This window comes from Salvelinus alpinus, chromosome 1 (genome assembly GCF_045679555.1).
Source record: "Salvelinus alpinus chromosome 1, SLU_Salpinus.1, whole genome shotgun sequence".
NCBI classification, from domain to species: domain Eukaryota; kingdom Metazoa; phylum Chordata; class Actinopteri; order Salmoniformes; family Salmonidae; genus Salvelinus; species Salvelinus alpinus.
Window position 1 is genome coordinate 20,376,859 of NC_092086.1, and position 20,310 is coordinate 20,397,168.

Here is a 20,310-nt window from a genome sequence, read left to right on the forward strand (position 1 = left end):
GAAAGGATGGAATGACTTAGTGTTACTAACATTTAGTGAAAGGATGGAATGACTTAGTGTTACTAACATTTAGTGAAAGGATGGAATGACTTAGTGCTACTAACATTTAGTGAAAGGATGGAATGACTTAGTGGTACTAACATTTAGTGAAAGGATGGAATGACTTAATGTTACTAACATTTAGTGAAAGGATGGAATGACTTAGTGCTACTAACATTTAGTGAAAGGATGGAATGACTTAGTGCTACTAACATTTAGTGAAAGGATGGAATGACTTAGTGTTACTAACATTTAGTGAAAGGATGGAATGACTTAGTGTTACTAACATTTAGTGAAAGGATGGAGTGACTTAGTGTTACTAACATTTAGTGAAAGGATGGAATGACTTAGTGCTACTAACATTTAGTGAAAGGATGGAATGACTTAGTGTTACTAACATTTAGTGAAAGGATGGAGTGACTTAGTGTTACTAACATTTAGTGAAAGGATGGAATGACTCAGTGCTACTAACATTTAGTGAAAGGATGGAATGACTTAGTGTTACTAACATTTAGTGAAAGGATGGAATGACTTAGTGCTACTAACATTTAGTGAAAGGATGGAATGACTTAGTGCTACTAACATTTAGTGAAAGGATGGAATGACTTAGTGTTACTAACATTTAGTGAAAGGATGGAGTGACTTAGTGTTACTAACATTTAGTGAAAGGATGGAATGACTTAGTGTTACTAACATTTAGTGAAAGGATGGAATGACTTAGTGCTACTAACATTTAGTGAAAGGATGGAATGACTTAGTGCTACTAACATTTAGTGAAAGGATGGAATGACTTAGTGTTACTAACATTTAGTGAAAGGATGGAATGACTTAGTGTTACTAACATTTAGTGAAAGGATGGAATGACTTAGTGTTACTAACATTTAGTGAAAGGATGGAATGACTTAGTGCTACTAACATTTAGTGAAAGGATGGAATGACTTAGTGTTACTAACATTTAGTGAAAGGATGGAATGACTTAGTGCTACTAACATTTAGTGAAAGGATGGAATGACTTAGTGCTACTAACATTTAGTGAAAGGATGGAGTGACTTAGTGTTACTAACATTTAGTGAAAGGATGGAATGACTTAGTGCTACTAACATTTAGTGAAAGGATGGAGTGACTTAGTGTTACTAACATTTAGTGAAAGGATGGAATGACTTAGTGCTACTAACATTTAGTGAAAGGATGGAATGACTTAGTGCTACTAACATTTAGTGAAAGGATGGAGTGACTTAGTGTTACTAACATTTAGTGAAAGGATGGAATGACTTAGTGCTACTAACATTTAGTGAAAGGATGGAATGACTTAGTGCTACTAACATTTAGTGAAAGGATGGAGTGACTTAGTGTTACTAACATTTAGTGAAAGGATGGAATGACTTAGTGTTACTAACATTTAGTGAAAGGATGGAATGACTTAGTGTTACTAACATTTAGTGAAAGGATGGAATGACTTAGTGTTACTAACATTTAGTGAAAGGATGGAGTGACTTAGTGTTACTAACATTTAGTGAAAGGATGGAATGACTTAGTGCTACTAACATTTAGTGAAAGGATGGAATGACTTAGTGTTACTAACATTTAGTGAAAGGATGGAGTGACTTAGTGTTACTAACATTTAGTGAAAGGATGGAGTGACTTAGTGTTACTAACATTTAGTGAAAGGATGGAATGACTCAGTGCTACTAACATTTAGTGAAAGGATGGAATGACTTAGTGTTACTAACATTTAGTGAAAGGATGGAATGACTTAGTGCTACTAACATTTAGTGAAAGGATGGAATGACTTAGTGCTACTAACATTTAGTGAAAGGATGGAATGACTTAGTGTTACTAACATTTAGTGAAAGGATGGAGTGACTTAGTGTTACTAACATTTAGTGAAAGGATGGAATGACTTAGTGTTACTAACATTTAGTGAAAGGATGGAATGACTTAGTGCTACTAACATTTAGTGAAAGGATGGAATGACTTAGTGCTACTAACATTTAGTGAAAGGATGGAATGACTTAGTGTTACTAACATTTAGTGAAAGGATGGAATGACTTAGTGTTACTAACATTTAGTGAAAGGATGGAATGACTTAGTGCTACTAACATTTAGTGAAAGGATGGAATGACTTAGTGTTACTAACATTTAGTGAAAGGATGGAATGACTTAGTGTTACTAACATTTAGTGAAAGGATGGAATGACTTAGTGCTACTAACATTTAGTGAAAGGATGGAATGACTTAGTGCTACTAACATTTAGTGAAAGGATGGAATGACTTAGTGTTACTAACATTTAGTGAAAGGATGGAATGACTTAGTGTTACTAACATTTAGTGAAAGGATGGAGTGACTTAGTGTTACTAACATTTAGTGAAAGGATGGAATGACTTAGTGCTACTAACATTTAGTGAAAGGATGGAATGACTTAGTGTTACTAACATTTAGTGAAAGGATGGAGTGACTTAGTGTTACTAACATTTAGTGAAAGGATGGAATGACTCAGTGCTACTAACATTTAGTGAAAGGATGGAATGACTTAGTGTTACTAACATTTAGTGAAAGGATGGAATGACTTAGTGTTACTAACATTTAGTGAAAGGATGGAATGACTTAGTGTTACTAACATTTAGTGAAAGGATGGAATGACTTAGTGCTACTAACATTTAGTGAAAGGATGGAATGACTTGGTGTTACTAACATTTAGTGAAAGGATGGAATGACTTAGTGTTACTAACATTTAGTGAAAGGATGGAATGACTTAGTGTTACTAACATTTAGTGAAAGGATGGAATGACTTAGTGTTACTAACATTTAGTGAAAGGATGGAATGACTTAGTGCTACTAACATTTAGTGAAAGGATGGAATGACTTAGTGGTACTAACATTTAGTGAAAGGATGGAATGACTTAATGTTACTAACATTTAGTGAAAGGATGGAATGACTTAGTGCTACTAACATTTAGTGAAAGGATGGAATGACTTAGTGCTACTAACATTTAGTGAAAGGATGGAATGACTTAGTGTTACTAACATTTAGTGAAAGGATGGAATGACTTAGTGTTACTAACATTTAGTGAAAGGATGGAGTGACTTAGTGTTACTAACATTTAGTGAAAGGATGGAATGACTTAGTGCTACTAACATTTAGTGAAAGGATGGAATGACTTAGTGTTACTAACATTTAGTGAAAGGATGGAGTGACTTAGTGTTACTAACATTTAGTGAAAGGATGGAATGACTCAGTGCTACTAACATTTAGTGAAAGGATGGAATGACTTAGTGTTACTAACATTTAGTGAAAGGATGGAATGACTTAGTGCTACTAACATTTAGTGAAAGGATGGAATGACTTAGTGCTACTAACATTTAGTGAAAGGATGGAATGACTTAGTGTTACTAACATTTAGTGAAAGGATGGAGTGACTTAGTGTTACTAACATTTAGTGAAAGGATGGAATGACTTAGTGTTACTAACATTTAGTGAAAGGATGGAATGACTTAGTGCTACTAACATTTAGTGAAAGGATGGAATGACTTAGTGCTACTAACATTTAGTGAAAGGATGGAATGACTTAGTGTTACTAACATTTAGTGAAAGGATGGAATGACTTAGTGTTACTAACATTTAGTGAAAGGATGGAATGACTTAGTGTTACTAACATTTAGTGAAAGGATGGAATGACTTAGTGCTACTAACATTTAGTGAAAGGATGGAATGACTTAGTGTTACTAACATTTAGTGAAAGGATGGAATGACTTAGTGCTACTAACATTTAGTGAAAGGATGGAATGACTTAGTGCTACTAACATTTAGTGAAAGGATGGAGTGACTTAGTGTTACTAACATTTAGTGAAAGGATGGAATGACTTAGTGCTACTAACATTTAGTGAAAGGATGGAGTGACTTAGTGTTACTAACATTTAGTGAAAGGATGGAATGACTTAGTGCTACTAACATTTAGTGAAAGGATGGAATGACTTAGTGCTACTAACATTTAGTGAAAGGATGGAGTGACTTAGTGTTACTAACATTTAGTGAAAGGATGGAATGACTTAGTGCTACTAACATTTAGTGAAAGGATGGAATGACTTAGTGCTACTAACATTTAGTGAAAGGATGGAGTGACTTAGTGTTACTAACATTTAGTGAAAGGATGGAATGACTTAGTGTTACTAACATTTAGTGAAAGGATGGAATGACTTAGTGTTACTAACATTTAGTGAAAGGATGGAATGACTTAGTGTTACTAACATTTAGTGAAAGGATGGAGTGACTTAGTGTTACTAACATTTAGTGAAAGGATGGAATGACTTAGTGCTACTAACATTTAGTGAAAGGATGGAATGACTTAGTGTTACTAACATTTAGTGAAAGGATGGAATGACTTAGTGTTACTAACATTTAGTGAAAGGATGGAATGACTTAGTGCTACTAACATTTAGTGAAAGGATGGAATGACTTAGTGCTACTAACTTAGTGAAAGGATGGAATGACTTAGTGTTACTAACATTTAGTGAAAGGATGGAGTGACTTAGTGTTACTAACATTTAGTGAAAGGATGGAATGACTTAGTGCTACTAACATTTAGTGAAAGGATGGAATGACTTAGTGCTACTAACATTTAGTGAAAGGATGGAGTGACTTAGTGTTACTAACATTTAGTGAAAGGATGGAATGACTTAGTGTTACTAACATTTAGTGAAAGGATGGAATGACTTAGTGTTACTAACATTTAGTGAAAGGATGGAATGACTTAGTGTTACTAACATTTAGTGAAAGGATGGAATGACTTAGTGTTACTAACATTTAGTGAAAGGATGGAATGACTTAGTGTTACTAACATTTAGTGAAAGGATGGAGTGACTTAGTGTTACTAACATTTAGTGAAAGGATGGAATGACTTAGTGTTACTAACATTTAGTGAAAGGATGGAGTGACTTAATGTTACTAACATTTAGTGAAAGGATGGAATGACTTAGTGTTACTAACATTTAGTGAAAGGATGGAATGACTTAGTGCTACTAACATTTAGTGAAAGGATGGAGTGACTTAATGTTACTAACATTTAGTGAAAGGATGGAATGACTTAGTGCTACTAACATTTAGTGAAAGGATGGAATGACTTAGTGCTACTAACATTTAGTGAAAGGATGGAGTGACTTAGTGTTACTAACATTTAGTGAAAGGATGGAATGACTTAGTGCTACTAACATTTAGTGAAAGGATGGAGTGACTTAGTGTTACTAACATTTAGTGAAAGGATGGAATGACTTAGTGCTACTAACATTTAGTGAAAGGATGGAATGACTTAGTGCTACTAACATTTAGTGAAAGGATGGAGTGACTTAGTGTTACTAACATTTAGTGAAAGGATGGAATGACTTAGTGCTACTAACATTTAGTGAAAGGATGGAATGACTTAGTGCTACTAACATTTAGTGAAAGGATGGAGTGACTTAGTGTTACTAACATTTAGTGAAAGGATGGAATGACTTAGTGTTACTAACATTTAGTGAAAGGATGGAATGACTTAGTGTTACTAACATTTAGTGAAAGGATGGAATGACTTAGTGTTACTAACATTTAGTGAAAGGATGGAGTGACTTAGTGTTACTAACATTTAGTGAAAGGATGGAATGACTTAGTGCTACTAACATTTAGTGAAAGGATGGAATGACTTAGTGTTACTAACATTTAGTGAAAGGATGGAGTGACTTAATGTTACTAACATTTAGTGAAAGGATGGAATGACTTAGTGTTACTAACATTTAGTGAAAGGATGGAATGACTTAGTGCTACTAACATTTAGTGAAAGGATGGAATGACTTAGTGCTACTAACTTAGTGAAAGGATGGAATGACTTAGTGTTACTAACATTTAGTGAAAGGATGGAGTGACTTAGTGTTACTAACATTTAGTGAAAGGATGGAATGACTTAGTGCTACTAACATTTAGTGAAAGGATGGAATGACTTAGTGCTACTAACATTTAGTGAAAGGATGGAGTGACTTAGTGTTACTAACATTTAGTGAAAGGATGGAATGACTTAGTGTTACTAACATTTAGTGAAAGGATGGAATGACTTAGTGTTACTAACATTTAGTGAAAGGATGGAATGACTTAGTGTTACTAACATTTAGTGAAAGGATGGAATGACTTAGTGTTACTAACATTTAGTGAAAGGATGGAATGACTTAGTGTTACTAACATTTAGTGAAAGGATGGAGTGACTTAGTGTTACTAACATTTAGTGAAAGGATGGAATGACTTAGTGTTACTAACATTTAGTGAAAGGATGGAGTGACTTAATGTTACTAACATTTAGTGAAAGGATGGAATGACTTAGTGTTACTAACATTTAGTGAAAGGATGGAATGACTTAGTGTTACTAACATTTAGTGAAAGGATGGAGTGACTTAATGTTACTAACATTTAGTGAAAGGATGGAATGACTTAGTGCTACTAACATTTAGTGAAAGGATGGAATGACTTAGTGCTACTAACATTTAGTGAAAGGATGGAGTGACTTAGTGTTACTAACATTTAGTGAAAGGATGGAATGACTTAGTGCTACTAACATTTAGTGAAAGGATGGAGTGACTTAGTGTTACTAACATTTAGTGAAAGGATGGAATGACTTAGTGCTACTAACATTTAGTGAAAGGATGGAATGACTTAGTGCTACTAACATTTAGTGAAAGGATGGAGTGACTTAGTGTTACTAACATTTAGTGAAAGGATGGAATGACTTAGTGCTACTAACATTTAGTGAAAGGATGGAATGACTTAGTGCTACTAACATTTAGTGAAAGGATGGAGTGACTTAGTGTTACTAACATTTAGTGAAAGGATGGAATGACTTAGTGTTACTAACATTTAGTGAAAGGATGGAATGACTTAGTGTTACTAACATTTAGTGAAAGGATGGAATGACTTAGTGTTACTAACATTTAGTGAAAGGATGGAGTGACTTAGTGTTACTAACATTTAGTGAAAGGATGGAATGACTTAGTGCTACTAACATTTAGTGAAAGGATGGAATGACTTAGTGTTACTAACATTTAGTGAAAGGATGGAGTGACTTAATGTTACTAACATTTAGTGAAAGGATGGAATGACTTAGTGTTACTAACATTTAGTGAAAGGATGGAATGACTTAGTGCTACTAACATTTAGTGAAAGGATGGAATGACTTAGTGCTACTAACTTAGTGAAAGGATGGAATGACTTAGTGTTACTAACATTTAGTGAAAGGATGGAGTGACTTAGTGTTACTAACATTTAGTGAAAGGATGGAATGACTTAGTGCTACTAACATTTAGTGAAAGGATGGAATGACTTAGTGCTACTAACATTTAGTGAAAGGATGGAGTGACTTAGTGTTACTAACATTTAGTGAAAGGATGGAATGACTTAGTGTTACTAACATTTAGTGAAAGGATGGAATGACTTAGTGTTACTAACATTTAGTGAAAGGATGGAATGACTTAGTGTTACTAACATTTAGTGAAAGGATGGAATGACTTAGTGTTACTAACATTTAGTGAAAGGATGGAATGACTTAGTGTTACTAACATTTAGTGAAAGGATGGAGTGACTTAGTGTTACTAACATTTAGTGAAAGGATGGAATGACTTAGTGTTACTAACATTTAGTGAAAGGATGGAGTGACTTAATGTTACTAACATTTAGTGAAAGGATGGAATGACTTAGTGCTACTAACTTAGTGAAAGGATGGAATGACTTAGTGCTACTAACATTTAGTGAAAGGATGGAATGACTTAGTGCTACTAACTTAGTGAAAGGATGGAATGACTTAGTGTTACTAACATTTAGTGAAAGGATGGAATGACTTAGTGTTACTAACATTTAGTGAAAGGATGGAGTGACTTAATGTTACTAACATTTAGTGAAAGGATGGAATGACTTAGTGCTACTAACTTAGTGAAAGGATGGAATGACTTAGTGCTACTAACATTTAGTGAAAGGATGGAATGACTTAGTGCTACTAACTTAGTGAAAGGATGGAATGACTTAGTGTTACTAACATCATATCATGAATACTTCAACCTGAGCCCACTCAGACACTCTTGACACCCATGCCAAATGGGAACTACAAATGTGGCTCATGCGCACAGTGCAACAGCACTATAACAACATCCTTCTTCAGAAACCCACATGCAGGTTGAAAAATCTTCCATCAATGTAATTGTCTGCATCATTTCCTATCCCCCATATATATTTTTGTGGGTATATATATATATATATATCCATATAGATACACATATGCATACATATACCTACCTATATACAGTGGGGAGAACAAGTATTTGATACACTGCCGATTTTGCAGGTTTTCCTACTTACAAAGCATGTAGAGGTCTGTAATTTTTATCATAGGTACACTTCAACTGTGAGAGACGGAATCTAATACAAAAATCCAGAAAATCACATTGTATGATTTTTAAGTAATGAATTTGCATTTTATTGCATGACATAAGTATTTGATACATCAGAAAAGCAGAACTTAATATTTGGTACAGAAACCTTTGTTTGCAATTACAGAGATCATACGTTTCCTGTAGTTCTTGACCAGGTTTGCACACACTGCAGCAGGGATTTTGGCCCACTCCTCTATACAGACCTTCTCCAGATCCTTCAGGTTTTGGGGCTGTCGCTGGGCAATACGGACTTTCAGCTCCCTCCAAAGATTTTCTATTGGGTTCAGGTCTGGAGACTGGCTAGGCCACTCCAGGACCTTGAGATGCTTCTTACGGAGCCACTCCTTAGTTGCCCTGGCTGTGTGTTTCGGGTCGTTGTCATGCTGGAAGACCCAGCCACGACCCATCTTCAATGCTCTTACTGAGGGAAGGAGGTTGTTGGCCAAGATCTCGCGATACATGGCCCCATCCATCCTCCCCTCAATACGGTGCAGTCGTCCTGTCCCCTTTGCAGAAAAGCATCCCCAAAGAATGATGTTTCCACCTCCATGCTTCACGGTTGGTATGGTGTTCTTGGGGTTGTACTCATCCTTCTTCTTCCTCCAAACACGGCGAGTGGAGTTTAGACCAAAAAGCTCTATTTTTGTCTCATTAGACCACATGACCTTCTCCCATTCCTCCTCTGGATCATCCAGATAGTCATTGGCAAACTTCAGACGGGCCTGGACATGCGCTGGCTTGAGCAGGGGGACCTTGCGTGCGCTGCAGGATTTTAATCCATGACGGCGTAGTGTGTTACTAATGAATTTCTTTGAGACTGTGGTCCCAGCTCTCTTCAGGTCATTGACCAGGTCCTGCCGTGTAGTTCTGGGCTCATCCCTCACCTTCCTCATGATCATTGATGCCCCACGAGGTGAGATCTTGCATGGAGCCCCAGACCGAGGGTGATTGACCGTCATCTTGAACTTCTTCCATTTTCTAATAATTGCGCCAACAGTTGTTGCCTTCTCACCAAGCTGCTTGCCTATTGTCCTGTAGCACATCCCAGCCTTGTGCAGGTCTACAATTGTATCCCTGATGTCCTTACATAGCTCTCTGGTCTTGGCCATTGTGGAGAGGTTGGAGTCTGTTGGATTGAGTGTGTGGACAGGTGTCTTTTATACAGGTAACGAGTTCAAACTGGTGCAGTTAATACAGGTAATGAGTGGAGAACAGGAGGGCTTCTTAAAGAAAAACTAACAGGTCTGTGAGAGCCGGAATTCTTACTGGTTGGTAGGTGATCAAATACTTATGTCATGCAATAAAATGCAAATTAATTACTTAAAAATCATACAATGTGATTTTCTGGATTTTTGTTTTACATTCCGTCTCTCACAGTTGAAGTGTACCTATGATAAAAATTACAGACCTCTACATGCTTTGTAAGTAGGAAAACCTGCAAAATCGGCCGTGTATCAAATACTTGTTCTCCCCACTGTATACATACACATTCCTATATAGACATACATACTTTTTAAAGAATATACCTTTATTATTCCCCGCAAACCCTACCACCCTTCCTCCAATTGGAGTAAACTAATAAACAATAACACTTAGGCTTCTACCTTCAGTTTATACATACTATACACATTTTACAGACACAATCTATTTTACAATAGTCATATTTTGTTTTTAGTCGTTCCTCTATTTCTGATGTCCATCCAGTTTGATTTCTGCTTGTAACTGTGCTATTTCACAAAATGTCTGTACCTATATACATTTTACAGACGCTGTATATTTTACATGGGTTATCTTGTTATTAGTCCCACCCTTCAGCTCCATTCAACCCCTCCCATCTATCTCTCAACACCATCCATTTTGGATTTCTAACTGCTGTGATGCTTAGCCTAATATATTTAATATGCCATAAACTATTGTTTTTTAACAGTTTCACTCAATTCATTCTTATTAACTTCATCATTATGACACACCCCTCACTATTGACATTGGTTGCACTAATTGCACTGTTTGTCTACATAACCTGCTTCAAGTATTCATGACATTACCCTGAAGAAGGCCGAAACGTTGGTGATTTATCCAATAAATGACTGGGAGTTTATATATGGAGTGTGCGACTCTTTATTTTAAAAGTTTATAGTTTATTCGCCGTTAGTCAGCACCTCCACACAAAACCATTTTTCTGGGTGTGCGCCAGCTCATGTTTTATATTCTACTAACATCATATCAAACATAAAACATTTAGAACTGGTCTTTTTTATTATACTGAACTAAAAATATAAACGCAACAATTTCTAAGATTTTACATTAGTTACAGTTCATATGAGGAAATCAGTCAATTAAAATAAATAAATTTGGCCCTAATCTATGGATTTCACATGACTGGGAATACAGATATGCATCTGTTGGTCACAGATACCTTAATAAAAAAGTAGGAGCTTGGATCAGAAAACCAGTCAGTATCTGGAGTGACCTCCATTTGCCTTATGCAGCATGACACATCTCCTTTTGCATAGTGTTGATCAGGCTGTTGATTGTGGCCTGTGGAATGTTGTCCCACTCCTCTTCAATGGCTGTGCAAAGTTGCTGGATATTGGTGAGAATTGGAACTCGGTGTCGTACACGTCTACCTAGAGCATCCCAAACATGCTGGTACTCAGGCCGTGGAATAACTTCCAGGAATTGTGTACAGATCCCTGCGACATGGGGCCGTGCATTATCATGCTGAAACATGAGGTAATGGCGGCAGATGAATGGCACGACAATGGGATCTCATCACGATATCTCTGTGCATTCAAATTGCCATCGATAAAATACACTTGTGTTCGTTGTCTGTGTGTGTGGTGCATCTGAACCGTTCTCTCAGGGATAAGGATCACAGAAAGAGACAGACACAGAGTTACCATGGTTATTATTTACAGGAATAAACCGGACCAAACTGGTGTGTGTGTGTGTGTTACTCCATGTATTTAAATGTCATATTCTGATCAAACATAAAACACATGGTTAGAGTAAAACATCATGTTGTGTTTGACACAGGGACCACCTGACACAGGGACACTGAGGAGTCACACCAAAGCCTAAACCCTGGATAGAGGGGCTCAGTGAATGTAGTGTGGAATGTGTACAGGTGGGTCAGTGTGTCAGAGGAGACTCTGTAGAAGGACAGAGTGCCGGCTGGCCAGTCCAGATACACTCCTACTCTGTGGGGGATGGAGGGGGTGACGTCTATGGTAGTGGGATTGTAATTGTGCCAGGCTCTGTAAGTATTGTCAGAGCAGTCCAGACTCCAGGACTTGTCATTGTATCCAATAATACAGTCCTTAAAACATCCTCTCCTGCTGATTCCTTTATATGTCATTCCAATGTAAGACCCCCTCCCACTCCACTCTACCTCCCAGTAACAGCGCCCAGTCAGACCTTCTCCACACAGCACCTGGTACCAGTCCTCAAATCTCTCTCGGTGATCAGGATACGGCTGCATCTCTGTCCTACGTGTCACCTTTCTGTTCTCCCCATACAGAGAGAGGTGTCTGTTTACTGTGTTTGGGTCCAGTGTGAGATCACAAGCATCTGATGGATGAATCCAGACACAAAATTAGAAATCATCATCATTCACATTAGAAGGTTAACTCACTTTTCACAAATTAATTTAATGTAGATGATTATATGTATCAAAAGGAGAAGTTAAGGTAACTTAAGACTTGTTGAATGATCATATGTTATACAGTATGATAACATAAAAAACACTTATTCCCAATAATTACACACACACACACACACACACACACACACACACACACACACACACACACACACACACACACACACACACACACACACACTTCTAATGTAACACAAATGCGCCACACATGTACACAGACACACACATTGTCAAAGCAACTCTTTCTAAACTTTGGTGTCCCTGATTTCTGTTTCTGTAGAACTACAGCTTAAATTTAATATGACCGAGTAAGAAGTGGCGACCCGTCATTCATCCTGTTTTGAGACCCACATTTTTAGCAACAAAAAAAATATATATACATATATATATTTTTTATATATAATTTTTGGGGGGGCTGTTTTGCTTGTTATTTTGGCATTAATACATGTCACATATCAGTTTGCAAACAATGTAAAAAAAAATAAAAAAAGATCTACAGTTGAAGTCAGAAGTTTACATACACCTTAGCCAAATACATTTAAACTCAGTTTATCACAATTCCTGACATTTAATCCTAGTAAAAATTCCCTGTTTAAGGGAATGTTTAAGGTCAGTTAGGATCACCACTTTATTTTAAGAATGTGAAATGTCAGAATAATAGTAGAGAGAATTATTTATTTCAACTTTTATTTCTTTCATCACATTCGCAGTCGGTCAGACACTCAATTAGTATTTGGTAGCATTGCCTTTAAATTACACAAAGTGTTTGTACTACACAAAGTGTTTGTTGTGTAGTAAGCTGTTAGTTGCCCATGTGCTCACCCTAATAATTTGGTCTACTTTCAACTCTTAATTTCGCCTACTGTTCTAATTTGGTGGTGCACATGTAACCTATAACCTGTTTTAGAGAAATGTAATCATTGTAAGAGCTTTCATTGTCTGCTTATATGCCCCCTGCATTTATCCTACGGTTCTGACTTGGGAGTACATTGTAAGAACGGCCCATGTTCTGAATTCTGTCGCATGTACATTTCAAAAGTGCTGAACAAATAGTTATATTGAATATGTCCGTTGTCAATCGCTCATTAATGTCTTAATCGAAATGACTGATTGCCTCTTATCCGCTTGTCGTCCCTTTATGCCACAGTTTATGCATCTCAATTGTCATTATAAACCACATTCGTTTAAGCAAGTCAGCCATATCAGCTATGTTTTTTTTAAAGGAGGTAAATGAGGCTGAATGAACTGTTTCGCTGCCAGACAAGGCTTCGCTGAAAGCCAGGTGTAGCAGTGGTAAGGTGTTGGAACTGCTGTTGGGACAGCTTTATGTAGGCCCTAACAGTTTGTGGGCACCGTTATAGTGAAATTAATGTATTGTGTAGTGTTGTGTTGTGTTGTGGCTTTGCTGGCATGTATCTAAAACATATTTTTTTGTTTGCACCAACAAGATTTACATGCTAAAATCGCCACTGCAAGTAGGTAATGATGGTGGTCTTTGATTTTGACTTAACTTGAATTACTTTAAGACTTATTCTTAGTCATATTCTTCACAGCAGTAAACACTCACATTTTCTAAGCCCAGGTTTCATTGTGTACTCTCCACCATGTTCCACACTGTAGCGGTAAGCAGAAGAACAGACAGTCATTGAGTGATACACGTGAACTCTCACACACACACACACACACACACACACACACACACACACACACACACACACACACACACACACACACACACACACACACACACACACACACACACACACACACACACGGTCAGCATATCATTTGGTCCAAGTGGCGGTAAGAATGTTTGTCTTAACTAGCCTGATAACTCAAACATGTCTGATATGAACATTGACATAAACCTTCTACATACTTGAGTTTCTCCAGTCTGCAGTGTGGATCCTCCAGTCCAGCAGAGAGCAGTCTGACTCCTGAGTTTCCTGGATGATTGTAGCTCAGGTCCAGCTCTCTCAGGTGTGAGGGGTTTGACCTCAGAAATAAGACCAGAGAAGCACAGCCTTCCTCTGTGACTAGACAGCCTGACAGCCTGCAAAGAGTAAAATAATTTAAAAATCACACTGTATTCTTTGGTGGTTTAAATGTTTTCAGTATATTTTTTCAAAATGTTCAAATATCAATGTCATGAAACCTGCCATTTAAATTAATAAATGGATGTATCATTATTAGAAAACTACAAATTATCAAAGTATTGCTTGTAGACAGAAAAATATAAAGTACACCTATTTGAGTAGACTGACCAGACCATTTTTTTTAAGACAGTGAGACAGAAAGCACTTTATGTATCTAGTTCCCCCAATTGAAGAAGTCATAGGTATTCTGACCATTTCACTTAGTGTATTAAAGTAGTCCAATGTTTAGTATATGCTCCTACACTTGTTGGTTGCATTTGAGTTTATTTTGGTTGTGTTTTGGGTTAAGTTTTGCCCAATAGTATCTGAATGGAGAATGATGACTGGATTAATCTTCTAAGTGAGCAGATAACATGTTTGTAAAAATTACTAAATCCTGATGATGATATTGTAGTGGAATTTTACTGTAGCTGTGTTCGAATACTCACACTAACCGCGCTAACCATACTATTTGTTACGTGAATTGAGTATGTAGTATGCTTATTGGTCATTGTATGGATATAGTTAGTATGCCAAAAGTTCCTAGATGTCATACTAAATTAGCCAAAATACGAAGTATACTTCGTATTACACTATACACTATTTCTGTGCTTTTAGGGCATATAATGCAATTCTTCAGAGAATGGGTGTGGCTTCACAACATTTTCAGATTTAAAGAAAATGGCGGAAAATATGCAGCCAAAGTCCGACGAGAGCGGATACAAATGAATTGCTTTAAAAACGTTTTCGGGATCGGTGTCCCTTCCACGGGACGGTTGAGCTAACGTAGGCTAATGCGATTAGCATGAGGTTGTAAGTAACAAGAACATTTCCCAGGTCATAGACATATCTGATATTTGCAGAAAGCTTACATTCTTGTTAATCTAACTGCACTGTCCAATTTACATTAGCTATTTCAGTGAACGAATACCATGGTATTGTTTGAAGAGTGCACAATTTTGAACATGAAAAGTTATTAATAAACAAATTAGACACATTTGAGCAGTCTTGATGCAACATTTTGAACAGAAATGCAATGGTTCATTGCATCAGTCTACAACTTTGCACATACACTGATTCCATCTAGTGGCCAAAATCTAAATTGCACCTGGGCTGGAATAATAAATTATGGCCCTTCTCTTGCATTTCAAAGATCGTTTTTTCTTTGTATTATCTTTTACCAGATCTATTGTGTTATATTCTACTACATTCTTTCACATTTCCATAAACTGCAAAGTGTTTCCTTTCAAATGGTACCAAGAATATGTACAGTGGGGCAAAAAGTATTTAGTCAGCCACCAATTGTGCAAGTTCTCCCACTTAAAAAGATGAGAGAGGCCTGTAATTTTCATCACAGGTACACTTCAACTATGTCAGACAAAATGAGAAAAAAAATCCTGAAAATCACATTGTAAAATTTTTTATGAATTTATTTGCAAATTATGGTGGAAAATAAGTGTTTGGTCAATAACAAAAGTTTATCTCAATACTTTGTTATATACCCTTTGTTGGCAATGACAGAGGTCAAACGTTTTCTCTAAGTCTTCACAAGGTTTTCACACACTGTTGCTGGTATTTTGGCCCATTCCTCCATGCAGATCTCCTCTAGAGCAGTGATGTTTTGGGGCTGTTGCTGGGCAACACGGACTTTCAACTCCCTCCAAAGATTTTCTATGGGGTTGAGATCTGGAGACTGGCTAGGCCACTCCAGGACGTTGAAATGCTTCTTACGAAGCCACTCCTTCGTTGCCCAGGCGGTGTGTTTGGGATCATTGTCATGCTGAAAGACCCAGCCACGTTTCATCTTCAATGCCCTTGCTGATGGTAGGCTTTGTTACTTTGGTCCCAGCTCTCTGCAGGTCATTCACTAGGTCCCCCCGTGTGGTTCTGGGATTTTTGCTCACCGTTCTTGTGATAATTTTGACCCCACGGGGTGAGATCTTCCGTGGAGCCCCAGATCGAGGGAGATTATCAGTGATCTTGTATGTCTTCCATTTCCTAATAATTGCTCCCATAGTTGATTTCTTCAAACCAAGCTGCTTACCTATTGCAGATTCAGTCTTCCCAGCCTGGTGCAGGTCTACAATTTTGTTTCTGGTGTCCTTTGACAGCTCTTTGGTCTTGGCCATAGTGGAGTTTGGAGTGTGACTGTTTGAGGTTGTGGACAGGTGTCTTTTATACTGATAACAAGTTCAAACAGGTGCCATTAATACAGGTAACGAGTGGAGGACAGAGGAGCCTCTTAAAGAAGAAGTTACAGGTCTGTGAGAGCCAGAAATCTTGCTTGTTTGTAGGTGACCAAATACTTATTTTCCACCATAATTTGCAAATAAATTCATTAAAAATCCTACAATGTGATTTTCTGGATTTTTTTTCTCATTTTGTCTGTCATAGTTGAAGTGGACCTATGATGAAAATTACAGGCCTCACTCATATTTTTAAGTGGGAGAACTTGCACAATTGGTGGCTGACTAAATACTTTTTTGCCCCACTGTATATCATTGCTTCAGGGCCTGAGCTACAGGCAGTTAGATTTGGGTATGTCATTTTAGATGAAAATTGAAAAAAGGGGGCTAATCCTTTACTAATTATGACAAATGTTAAGAAAATTTTGACTTTTCAAATAAGTTACCTTACACGTTACGTTGGCTTGTTTATTTGTTAGCTACTATATCCTTACGAATCGCATAGCATTACAGCAGAATATACCGGTATGTTAGCTAGTTACATAACGTTATTTGGCTACTAATACATCGAACTTGCGAGGCAGTATATTAACTATCTTCTATCTAACTAACTACCCAACGTTTATTGACTTGATTATTCATATCATTCTTAACTAAGTGGTATTGTCGTTGTGCTTTGCAATGGACATTGTTCATTCTGGCTATCTACTCCGATTTCAGAGCACTCTCATGCAGAATAACTGATGAATTTACAAACACTCAACACCTGTTGAATATGACCGGCGTCAGTAAATGTCTGCAATTTAAAAAAAATAATGTTTTACCAGCAGCACAGTTACAGTCACCAACGCTCTGGATAACATGAAAACAGCCTAACCAGCTCTGCTAGGGCGAGTGAGGTTCTCTCTCATTTGTATCTGGAAGTAACTAACCAACGTTAGCCAGTTAGCTTGAGTGCTTGACTGCCGTTCAACCCTACTCCTCGGCCAGAGTGTCGAGTGTGGGCTCTGAACACTCTAAGAGCAAAACGCTCTGAATTTACAATCTGACAACGCTCTGGATTTACGAACGCCCAGAGCGCACTCTGGCACTCCAGATTGAATTTACGAACACACTCATAAAATGCTTAGCTCGTCATTTGAATTTCTAACAAGGTAGCAAGAGGTTGCTAGCAAGAGCATCAGGCGGTAGACAGGCGAAGCTCTAGTACGCTCAATTGAAACGATACCGTTCGTTTACAGTATACTAAAATGAATTAATAGTATATAGCATGTAGTATACACTCATTAAGCATGTAGTATACAATATGTTAGTATGGGTATTCGAACACAGCTTGTGTCTCTTTCTGCTTTATAAGTGAATTTGTCCAAATGATGATGAATTTTTCCAATGGGAGAACTAGATACATAAAGTGCTTTCATTTCTAAACAGTAAAACAGATATGTATGAACACCTTCTAATAAAAGGTGACACTTTGTTCTGTCGTCTAATATGAAACTTAAATCCAAAATCCTGGAGCATAGCGCCAAATCTCAAACTGTAAGCTTCAATGTCCAAACACATACGGTGTGGACTACAGTATGTGTGCCTGGTAAAAACACCTGGATCTGGTGAACAGTTATCACTTGTTGACTAGCTACAGGAATACTGACCTCAGAGTCTCCAGTTTACAGTGGGGACTCTCCAGTCCAGCAGAGAGAAGCTTCACTCCTGAATCCCTCAGGTCATTGTTACTCAGGTCCAGCTCTCTCAGGTGTGAGGGGTTTGACTCCAGAGCTGAGACCAGAGAAGCACAGCCTTCCTCTGTGACTAGACAGCCTGACAGCCTGCAAAGAGTCAAATATTTTTTTTTAATAATATTTTTTTTGCTTTGGTTGTGTTTTGATTATGTTATGGTTGTGTTATGTTTTTCCCAATAGTAACTGAATGGTGGATGATGACTGGAGTAATCTTCTGTCTAAGCATGGCCGGCCCGCACATTTGGCAGGATTAGGCGGCCGTCTATTGTGGCAGATTGACAAGGGCAGCATTTTCTGAGCTAAACTGACCAAGACACACCTCCAACAACACATAAAACCTCACAGAAATCTGACCAAAAACAGCGACAATTTGTCTTAACCAGTGGCATACCTCCTGAGTGGCACAGCTATCTAAGGCACTGCATCTCAGTGCAAGAGGCGTCACTACAGTTCCTGGTTCAAATTCAGGCTGTATCACATCCTGCCGTGAATGGGAGTCCCATAGGGGGGTCCGCACAATTGGCCCTGCGTCGTCCGAGTTTGGCCGTGGTGGGCCGTCATTGTAAATAAGAATATGCTCTTAACTGACTTACCTACTTAAATAAAGGTAAAAATCTAAATGGGCTTTTTAGGTGAGCGCTGATGCCGCCCTGTGATAAGCAGTGCCCACTTTGTCAAAGGCAGGGGCGCAAAATATTTATATTGTTCATTCTCATGGCGCCTCTCTAGGGTGTTGTTGGAGAGACTCATCTCTGCAGCGCTCCACCAACGTTCCATCAAAAAAACGAACATAAATCATGTATCAGATATCGGATATGGTAGAAAGAGTATGTGACCATTTTTGATACCAACAGACTGGAGATAAAATGTATAATAATGTAGTGAGACGGAAATGTTTTACATCATGTAGGTTTCTCCCATCAAATAGCCTAACCTAAATGTCGCTCAATCAAATACAAAAAGCGCATTCATGTTAACAAAGCAACATATTCAAAAACACAGCACAGGTCAAAGTAAAATGGACAATATGGAATGGACAATCACAACTGTTGTCCAGGAGTTTCACCACATTGTCATGATCTTCCCCCCATTGTCAATACTTCTGCATTTCCCACTGTGTAAACACATTGCAAATAGGCTCGCGATAGCTCCTGATAAAGTTGGGTAGCTGATATTCAGTTTAAATAGCCAAATTGATTAGTCACAGGAATCAGGACTAATAAAAGCCAATGCAATGGCCTGTTTTACAAACGGTGGGCCTACCATATGGATAGACATTCATAAAAATGAATTGCGGCCGACATGGTAAGCTACACCCCAGTAGGAACGAGCCAACGTCTTTTGGATGTCTTTTTTGGTCCTGTCTGGATGTCGTTTTTTCGTGTTTTACAAATGGTAAGCTTACCACATAGATGTGCATTCATACAATTCAATTTTAGGCAACACTGTAGGCTACACCTCAGTAAGCACAGACCAACGGCGACGACTTTTGGACGTCTTTTTTTGTTTCCGGACCGGCCATCCACATTCACGGACATTGGTTTTTGGTCCGGACCAACTCGGAACCAGTCATAGACGTCTGCAGTATGTTTGGTTCAGATTTTGTCCGGTATGGACCAGCCTTGATTTCGTCCAAACATAGACGTCAATAAATTACTTATTTCAACTTTCATTCAGAACTGAAAATGAGCCTGATTTCAACGTCCGGAAAATACGTATTTTAAACCAACTGAAAATTCCTTTTCACCTATCATTCAGAGTATTTATTTTCAACGTCATTTTGCTTACTTGGACTATTCTAGTTTTGCCGGGGGCGGCATTTTTTGGTCTCGTCTATGGCGACAGAACGCCAAGGACCGGTCCTGTTTCTAAGTGAGTAGATAACATAATTATAAACACTACTAAATGAATAATGAATATTATAAGTGAGAAAGTTACAGAGGCTACAACAAAACACGCTAACCTCTCACCATTACCATTAACAGGGGAGGTTAGCATTTTTGTGGGGGGGTTATGATCTTTGTGCCTCTAACTTTCTTATTTATTAATATTCATAATCATGTCAGCATCCACATGAATGTAGCAGTGTTCAGAAACATCTTCTATTCTTACTT

At 37.7% G+C, this 20,310-nt stretch overlaps 1 protein-coding gene across 2 annotated transcripts in view; it reads right to left on the reverse strand.

The window, feature by feature from the left end:
* Positions 1–20,310, reverse strand: part of LOC139576080 (NLR family CARD domain-containing protein 3-like) — a 53,270-nt gene that overhangs the window by 15,405 nt on the left and 17,555 nt on the right. Inside the window, exons 7-10 of one of the 2 annotated variants that reach the window (XM_071401774.1) lie at positions 18,110–18,283; positions 14,016–14,189; positions 13,704–13,750; positions 10,578–12,045 (exon numbers count right to left, since the gene is read on the reverse strand). In XM_071401774.1, coding sequence (XP_071257875.1) covers positions 11,492–12,045; positions 13,704–13,750; positions 14,016–14,189; positions 18,110–18,283 — 949 coding nt within the window. In that variant the 3' untranslated portion in view covers positions 10,578–11,491. Of the gene's footprint in view, positions 1–10,577; positions 12,046–13,703; positions 13,751–14,015; positions 14,190–18,109; positions 18,284–20,310 lie in introns of those variants that run through there. The other variant, XM_071401860.1, reaches the window with a different exon arrangement.